Source organism: Arachis stenosperma, chromosome 7 (genome assembly GCF_014773155.1).
Source record: "Arachis stenosperma cultivar V10309 chromosome 7, arast.V10309.gnm1.PFL2, whole genome shotgun sequence".
Taxonomy (NCBI): domain Eukaryota; kingdom Viridiplantae; phylum Streptophyta; class Magnoliopsida; order Fabales; family Fabaceae; genus Arachis; species Arachis stenosperma.
In genome coordinates this window covers 37,885,087-37,894,598 of record NC_080383.1, presented here as the reverse complement: position 1 = coordinate 37,894,598, position 9,512 = coordinate 37,885,087, and the positions used below count along the sequence as shown (strand labels likewise).

The 9,512-nt window shown below is 41.4% G+C and overlaps 1 protein-coding gene across 1 annotated transcript; it reads left to right on the top strand.

Moving 5' to 3' along the window:
* Positions 1-5,814: 5,814 nt before the first annotated feature.
* LOC130939714 (uncharacterized) lies at positions 5,815-6,498 on the top strand. The gene has a single exon (XM_057867802.1). The coding sequence runs from the start codon at positions 5,815-5,817 to the stop codon at positions 6,496-6,498; it is 684 nt and encodes a 227-aa protein (XP_057723785.1).
* Positions 6,499-9,512: the final 3,014 nt, after the last annotated feature.

The window sequence follows — 9,512 nt, the reverse complement described above, 5'->3', positions numbered from 1 at the left end:
GTTGAGAGACAATTTCCACCTGCATCAGCCGTAATGGCCCCATCTTCGGCAGGCTCCTCCATTTTTTTTTACGATTTGTTGACCTTCGTTCTTTAAATGACGTTATCGTGAGGAGGACACCTAAAGGCGAGACGTAACGGCCTCATCTTCGGCAGGCTACTCCGGTTTTTTTTCTGTTTTATTTAACGTTGTGCTGACACTCGTTCTTTAAATGAAGCTATCCCGAGGGGGAATGCTAAAGGCGAGCCGTAATGGGCTCATCTTCGGCAGACTCCTCCGGTTTTTTTCGGGTACCTTTTTTTACGTTGTGCTGACCCCTCGTTCTATAAATGATGCAATCTCGAAGAGGACACCTAAAGCCGAGCCGTAATGGCCTCATCTTCGGCAGGCTTCTCTGGTTTTTTTTACGGTTTTTCTTTTCCATTTTTTTTATTTTTTTTTACGTTTTGCTGACCCTCGTTTGTTAAATGACGCAATCCCGAGGAGGACACCTAAAGGCGAGCCGTAGTGTGCACATCTTCGGCAGGCTCCTCTGGTTTTTGTTTTCCATTTTTTTTTTAATTTTTTTACATTGTGCTTACCCTTTTTCTTTAAATGACGCTATCCCGAGGAGGACACATAAAGGCGAGCCGTAATGGCCTCATCTTCGGCAGGCTCCTCCATTTTTTTTATTGATTTTCTTTTCCATTTTTTTCTTTTTTTTTTTACGTTGTGCTGACCCTCGTTCTTTAAATGACGCTATCCCGAGGAGGACACCTAAAGGCGAGCCGTAATGGCCTCATCTTTGGCAAGCTCCTCCGGTTTTTTTTTCCAGTTTTTTCTTTTCACGTCGTGCTGACCCTCGTTCTTTGAATGACGCTATTCCGATGAGGACACCTATAGGCAAGCTGTAATAGCCTCATTTTTGGCAAGCTCCTCCGTTTTTTTTTACGTTGTGCTGACCCTCATTATTTAAATGACGTTATCCCGAGGAGGACATCTAAAGGCGAGCCGTAATGGCCTCATCTTCTGCACGCTACTACGGTTATTTTTTGTTTCCTTTTCTTTCTACGTCGTGCTGACCCTCGTTCTTTAAATGACGCTATCTCGAGGAGGACACCTAAAGGTGAGCCGTAATGGCCTCATCGTCCACAGGCTCCTCCGGTTTTTTTTCGATTTTTTTTTCCTTTTTTTTTACATTGTGCTGAGCTTCATTCTTTAAATGACGCTATCCCAAGGAGGACACCAAAAGGTGAGCCTTAATGGCCTCATCGTCGGCAAACTCCTTCGGTTTTTCTTTCTGGTTTTTCTTTTTCGGTTTTTTTTACGTTATGCTGACCTTCGTTCTTTAAATAAGGCTATTTCGAGGTGGACACCTAAAGGCGAGCCATAATGGCCTCATCTTTGGCAGGCTCCTCCGATTTTTTTCCGGTTTTTCTTTTCCATTTTTTTTACGTTGTGCTGACCTTCATTCTTTAAATGACGCTATCCCGAGGAGGACACCTAAAGGCGAGCCGTAATGGCCTCATCATCATCAGGCTACTTCATTTTTTTCTGATTTTTTTTTACGTTGTGCTGATCCTCGTTCTTTAAATGACGCTATCCCGAGTTGGACACCTAAAGGCGAGCCGTAATGGCCTCATCGTCAGCTTCCTCCTCTGTTTGTGTTTTCTATTTTTTTCTTTTTTTTTTACGTTGTGCTTACCCTCGTTCTTTAAATGACGCTATCTCGAGGAAGACACCTAAAGGCGAGCCGTAATGGACTCATCTTCGGCAGGCTCCTCCGGTTTTTTATTTCGGTTTTTTTTTTCACGTCGTGCTGACCCTCGTTCTTTAAATGATGCTATTCCGATGATGAAATCTAAAGGCTTGCCGTAATGGCTGATGACAAGTCATCTTAGCCTAGTTTCACTAGTCTTTTTCTTTTGTTTTCACTTGAATTATGCACTTTCTTGAGCCATAAGCAAGTCAATTGGGTAGATTTTCATGCTTCCTTTGATTGAATCAACCATAGATAAATTAATGCAATTTCATGAGGTTTGAAGCCATAATTGATTACATATTAGGATAGAATGAATATCTCATGATTTTGAGCATAGCTTTGATGTGTTGGTTGATTTATGACAGGTGAAAAGAGCTTGGAAAAAGGTTGAAGCAAGAAGGAATAGCTAGGAGTAAAGAGGAGACAATGGAACAAGTGAAATTGAACCAAGAAGCAAAAAGTTGGACTTAAAGTTAGCCCCCAAACTTCAGCACAAACTTTGGGTGAAAAGTTAGCCTCAAAGTTAGCCCCCTAACTTGAGGGCTAACGTTAGAAGTAGCAAATTTCTTCCCTGGGCACTCAAAGTTTGCGCCAACGTTAGCCCCCTAACTTGGAGGCTAACGTTGGCATAAGAACTCCTCTCTGGCCACCAAAAGCTTGCACCAACGTTAGCCCCCTAACTTGGAGGCTAACGTTGGCATAAGAACTCCTCTCTGGCCACCAAAAGCTTGTGCCAACGTTAGACCCCTAACTTGGAGGCTAACGTTGGCGCATGAAAATTTAAGGGAGAAGGGCCAACGTTTGCGCCAACGTTAGACCCCTAACTTGGAGGCTAACGTTGGCGCCATGAGTCACAAGGAAGGGCCAACGTTGGAGCCAAAGTTAGACCCCTAACTTTGGCGCCAACGTTGGTATCAGCAAAAATGGGCCAACTGATATGAAAAGTTGGAGCCAAAGTTAGACCCCTAACTTTGGCTCAAACTTTTACTCCAACTTTTGTAAAACTCCACCTGGTTCAATTGGTTTACCTTGGTTCTTCTTCAAACTCCAAGAGCAATCAAACAAGGCCTCTTTCAACCCAATTCCACCAAGAGCAAAGGCCTAACTCAAGGCTTGAAGATCATTTGAAGAAAGTGTATAAATAGGCTAGAATTCAAGTTATTCGGGGAGCTTCCCTTTTTAGTTTTTTAGAAAGCTTTCTTCTCGGTTTTGGGAGCTTGAGTGATCTTGAATTCCTTAGTCCTTAGTTTAATTGCTTTCAATTTCAATTACACTTGTCTTGGATCTTGGGTTGAAGAATTGAAGAAATTCTGTTTCAATCTCACCTTGGATCTTATTTATTTTTTACTGCTATTGAATTTCCATTTCGGTTACTTGCTTCTCATCTACTCTCTTTGCAATTTACAATTCCCTTGCTACTGTTCTTGTTGGATCTAGGAAGGCATTGAGATCTAGACTTGGTTTTCTAGTCTCTGGGTCCTGAGATCTCATTTTACCATTTCAATTTTCTGTCCTTGCTTTATTTGTTTATTTTGCTTGTCTGTTGGAATTCAATTAAATCCCAATTCCCATTTACTCTTCTGTTTGATGCAAATTAATTTCTCTTTGTTTAATTCCTGCAAATCCAAGTCCCAATCCCCTTTACATTTCAAGCCATTTACATTTCTTGTCATTTAAGATTCTTGCAATTTACATTTCTTACCCTTTAAATTTTTGCCATTTAAGTTTCTTGCTCTCTAAGATTCAGCAATCTATTTCTTATTCTCTTTACTTTCAATGCAATTTAAATTTTGCAATTCGCCAATCAATCAACCAAATCTTGATTCGCTTGACTAAATCAACCACTAAACTAAAATTGCTCAATCCTTCAATCCCTGTGGGATCGACCTCACTCCCGTGAGTTTTTATTACTTGATGCGACCCGGTGCACTTGCCGGTTAGATTGGTGTTGTTTTGGGAGAGATTCTTGTCTCCACCAAAATAATATTCATCAAGTTTTTGGCGCCGTTGCCGGGGATTGATTAGATTGACAATGATTAAGTGAGGTGGAAGTTTAGATCAAGCACTTTTTCTTTAATTTTGATTAACCCACTAACTGTTTGATTTTTTGCTTAAACTAATTAAAACTTCAATTTAGCAGTAAATTGAAACATCACTGGTTTGTGAATTTCTTTTGTTATGCTTGTATGTCAGGTACAAGAAGAAGCACACTAAATCTTCATGAACAAGATGAAAGAACTCTCAGGGGGTTAAGGAGAGCTGAAAGAGGGAAAAATATTGTTGGAGAAGAGGAGTCCGAAGAAGAATTCCAAGATATGGAGGAACATTCAACCAATCCACTTGGTGGAGCAGATAACAACAATACTAACCCACCCCAGAGGAGAGTTTTGGCCTCCTATACCTTTGCCAATCCTAGACATTGTGGAAGCAGCATCTTGGCTCCAAATGTCAATGCAAACAATTTTGAACTCAAGCCACAACTCATCACTTTGGTTCAGAATAATTGCTCATTTGGTGGAGGATCACTTGAAGACCCGCACCAACACTTATCCACCTTCTTAAGGATATGCAACACTGTCAAAACTAATGGTGTGCCTCCTGACAGTTACAAACTGATGCTATTCCCATTCTCTCTCAGGGACAAGGCCACTCAATGGCTGGAATCATTTCCAAGAGACAGCATCAACAACTGGGATGATTTGGTAACCAAGTTCCTTGCCAAGTTTTATCCACCACAGAGGGTTATAAGGTTGAAGGCCGAGGTACAAACATTCATACAAATGGAGACTGAACCCATCTATGAGGCATGGGAGAGGTACAAGGCTCTAGTCAGAAAATGCCCCCCTACCATGTTTAATGAATGGGAGAAGCTGCAAAACTTCTATGAAGGCTTAACACTGAAGTCCCAGGAATCCTTGGATCACTCAGCTGGAGGTTCCTTGCAACTCATGAAAATTGTAGAGGAGGCCCAAGAACTCATTGATATGGTGGCCAACAACCAATATTTCTTTGCTCATCAAAGAAACCGCCAACCATCACAAAAAAGAGGAGTAATGGAGCTAGAAGGAGTAGATTCAATCCTGGCTCAAAAGAAACTAATGCAGCAGCAAATTCAACAACAATTTGAGCAAATGACCAAGAGGATTGATAGCCTCCAAGTTGCAGCAGTTAACACTAGCCAACCATCAACCACATGGGGGCAAAATGAAGAAGTTCAAGAAGAGCAACAGCAAGAACAAGTCCAGTACATGCATTCAAGTCCAAACGAGTTCTATGGCGATACTTACAACCCCTCATGGAAGAATCACCCCAACCTCAGATGGGGAGACACTCACAACCAAAACCAACAATCATGGCAGAGGAACTCAAACCAAAACAACCCAAGAAACAACCAAAATTACAACCAGCATCAAACCAACCAAAACACCTACAGAAAACCTCAAAATAACTACCCCAACATCAACCAATACCAATCCAATAACCAACCCATTAACCAAAATGCCCACCATCAACCACCTGCAACTCACAAACCACCACAAGCACCACTTGAATCCCAAAGACTCACAAACCTGGAGACCTTGATGGACAAAATGATGAAATATCAGGAAATGGCAACCAAAAACCAAGAAGCATCAATAAAAAGCCTAGAGAGGCAGATCGGGCAAATCTCCAAGCAAATCTCTGTTGAGAGACCTTTAAGCTCACTGCCCAGTGACACAATCCCAAATCCCAAGGAGGAATGCAAGGCAATACAATTAAGGAGTGGGAGAACATTGATGAGCAACAATGACACTACAAAGAAGCAAACAGAGAGCATCAAAGAACCAACAGAGGATGAGAAGCAAACAAAAGCAGATCAAGCTAAGGAGCAGGTTGTGGTGCCAAACAAAAGCACTGAGAAACTCAAAGAGCAGAACAACCAATCACATAGCTCAAGGGAAATGACTCAGGGACAGCAGCAAATAGGAAAGAGCATCACACCTCCACTACCATATCCTCAGAGGTTCAACAAGGAAGTTAAGGACCAGCATTTCCACAAATTCCTTGAGACCTTCAAGAAGCTGGAAATTAACATGCCTTTAGCTAAAGCTCTTGAACAAATGCCTCTATATTCCAAGTTTCTGAAGGAGCTTATCAACAAGAAAAGAAGATGGGATGAGCAAGAAACCATAGTGATTACTGAGGAATGTAGGGCCTTGATTCAAAAGGGGCTTCCTCCCAAGCTTGAGGACCCAGGGAGCTTCCTGTTGCCATGTACCATTGGGGAATTAACCATCACTAAAGCAATGTGCGATCTCGGAGCAAGTATTAACTTAATACCATCCTCCCTGGTGAAAAAGCTGCACATAGAGGAAGTCAAACCAGTACAAATGTCTCTAGAGCTGGTAGATAAGTCAATGGTGCACCCTAGGGGTGTAGTTGAAAATCTGTTGGTTAAGGTGGACAGTTTCATATATCCTGCTGACTTTGTGGTTCTAGAGTCAGACGAGGATGATGGTGACTCTGTTATACTAGGAAGGCCATTCTTGGCCACTGCTAGAGCCATCATAGACATAGAGAAAGGGAAGTTAACTCTCAGGATGCATGATCAGAGTGTCACTCTGAAGGTCTTACCAGAGGCACAGTTTAGTGAAAAGAAGAAAGACTATAAGGAAATTGATAAGGGAGGATCACAGCTGAAGGAAGAAAATGACAAGGAAAGTCACAGCAACACCCCAAGGCCAAGGATTGTGCAAATTAATGAAGAAGCCCAATAAGATATTGGAATATTAGCCACTGAGAAGAGAGGTCCCCAAGAGAAGCCCATGGCCAGAAAAGAAAGATCAACAAAAGGAAAGATGAAACACAGAAACAAAACAAAAAAAGGTTGGAAGAACAGGAGGATTCCAACAGAGGGGCTTTCCAAAGGTGACAAAGTGCAGCTGATATATCAACAGCTGGGGTCAAATCAACAAACTGAGAACTACTACACTGTCAGCAACATACTCTCATTAGAGCATGCTGAAATCGAACACCAGAGAACAAAGAAGAGGATCACAGTCAGGGGAGACAAATTGAGGCCCTACAAGCACCAACCACCATAAAAGAGAGCCTCAATGTCAAGCTAATGACAATAAAAGAGCGCTCCATGGGAGGCAACCCATGATTTAAGATTCATGTCATTTTAAATTCAATAAGATATGATCATTTGAGCATGAATCCTCTTCCCTTTTCATGAACATGTCCATTGACTACATGCATTGCTTTTGAAACATATGCCGAGAATTTTGACGTTTGGTGTGCCTTCAAGCACACTAAACCAATGTTACAAATAATCTTGTTTTACATGCTTAAAATGCCTTGATAAAGCATATAGCCAAACACTAAGTTTGGTGTTCACTTAATTTCATGAAAACTAGGAATTCATGCATCAATAATCATACAATTGTTAATTTCCAAAATCTCATAAATAGAAAAATTCTTTTTCGGTAATGAAGGCATCAATTGTGAGGCACCCTTTGTCAAGAAACAAGTTTGGTGTCCATCAAACTTTGATGCACCAATTTAGAGACACAATTGATCCTTCATGAAAAAAAGAGAGAAAAAGAAAGTGTAACAAAAACAATTCTTATGAACATTTGACATTTGAATTGCACTAATTGGAGGAAGAGACTTATTTTCTTTGTACATGACCAAACATTAAGTTTGGTGTCCTCCTAAGAGAGTGTCACGGTTCAAATATTGTATGAATTGATGATTCACATTTTTTTTGTTATAAAAAGAACAACCCTTGCTACGGTTGGATAAGACTAATGCATGTTGTATTGTTGTGATGACTAGGAGGTCAAAGAATCTTCAATGAAAAGGACAAGACAAAGGAAAGTACAGCATGAGGACAAAATCCCTTCACATGCTTCAAAAAAGAAATCTGCCATTCCTCAGAGATGGTCACGGCAAAGGCAAGGCAAGGAGCAAATTTTGTCTTCATTCATCCTTACATACATACCTTTGATTCCCATAAATCCAATTGCATCCTAGCCCTTCATTGCTCATTTAAAAAGCTCACCACCTTTAAGCCATGCACATAACCAAATCCTTGTGGCTTTGAAACCTCAATTCTTTCATCCTTCATCATAAGCTCGGTACAACACTTCTTCCCAACAATCTAAACCTCCCTTCATCAACTCTTGCCCCAACCAGTTCGGTCTCACTTTTTGTTCCAAACTCACATCAAACTCTCCAATATTCTTCACACCCCCTCTAACCTTACAAAACTCCACCAACTAAGTGATCATGGCCTCCTCCTCAAGAACCAAACGAAGGAAAGGTAAAGAGCCCATGGTGGGGGAGAACACCCGTGAATATGACCGAGGGAGATTCAAGTCTTGGGACCATCAAGTGCAAATGGAATGGATGAACGAGAAAAGAATTTATCCTGAAATTCCATTCTTATTGCCGGATGATGGATGCCAAGAAATGAAGGACAAAATTCGAAAGAGAAGGTGGGAGGAACTTGTATCACCAGCCACCCGAATCAATGCCAATATCATAAGAGAGTTCTATGCAAATGTCCCCAGGATTGACATGCGTGAACCCCCAACGTACAAGAGCTATGTGCGGGGAGTGGAAGTAGACTTTAGCTCGGATGCAATCAAGAAAGTCCTGGGACTAAAGTCAGTTCGCTTTGATGAACCAGGATACCTCCAAAGGTTGAATGAAGACCAAGATTATGACGAGATTGCTAGAGACATTTGTATGGAAGACTCAGAGTGGGAAGGGGATGGCAAGAACAAATATAAGTATTTGAAGAGATGTAACCTCACCCCGGAAGCAAAAGGATGGTATGAGTTGATAAAAAGATCAATCCTGGGCACAGTGAACACTTCAGAAGTTAACAGAGAGAGAGCTGTGATGTTGCATTGCATCATGGTGGGAGGAGAGATCAAAGTCCATGAGATCCTTGCAAAAGATATCCAACGGGTTGCTGAGAAGAATTTGGCTGGGTCTTGGTTGTACTATCCAAGTACCATTTGGAGGTTGTGTGTGAAGGCTAAAGTACCACTGGAAGATGAGAATCCAAAGTGGATAAGCCAAGGCCTGCCCATAACCATTGAAAGAATGACAATGACTCCCGAAGCACATCAAGGCCGAAGACCATATGGAAGAAGGCAAAGAGAAGAATCAATGGAAGGAAATGAGCTACACCTAGAAGAAGAACCACAAGAGGAGGAGGAACAGCTGCACTTTTTCCCACATGGCAATATGGATATGACTCAAATGCAAGAAGCAATTGGAAGACTGTCACACCAATACACAAGAATTCAAGAGAGGCAAGAAGAGTACCATTCACAATACTTGAAGCATCAACAAGAACAAAAAGAATGGCAGCTGAAAATGATGAACCAACAAAATGAATTTGAGTCAAAATTCATTGCGATGCAAGAGGAGCATGCCTTTCAATCTCATGAGGCATTTGGGAAGTTAGCACAAATGCAGGCCGAAACCATGAGGGCTCTCAATGAGTTTACAACTCTCCAAGATGCAAGATATGAAGTCCAAGCCGATTACAACATTAATAGTCAAATCAAACTGAACTATATTGGAGAACATCTGCACAACATGGATCCAGCATTCCCAACATATGATGAGTTCTTCAAAAAGAAAAGTGAAATAGAAGCAAACAAAGCCATGAGCCTTGAAGATAGAGTAGAGGAGACGATGAACAAAGCTGGGTTCTGGCGGGGTCAACAGACAACAAACATGGACACATGGAACATCAACAACCAAGTCT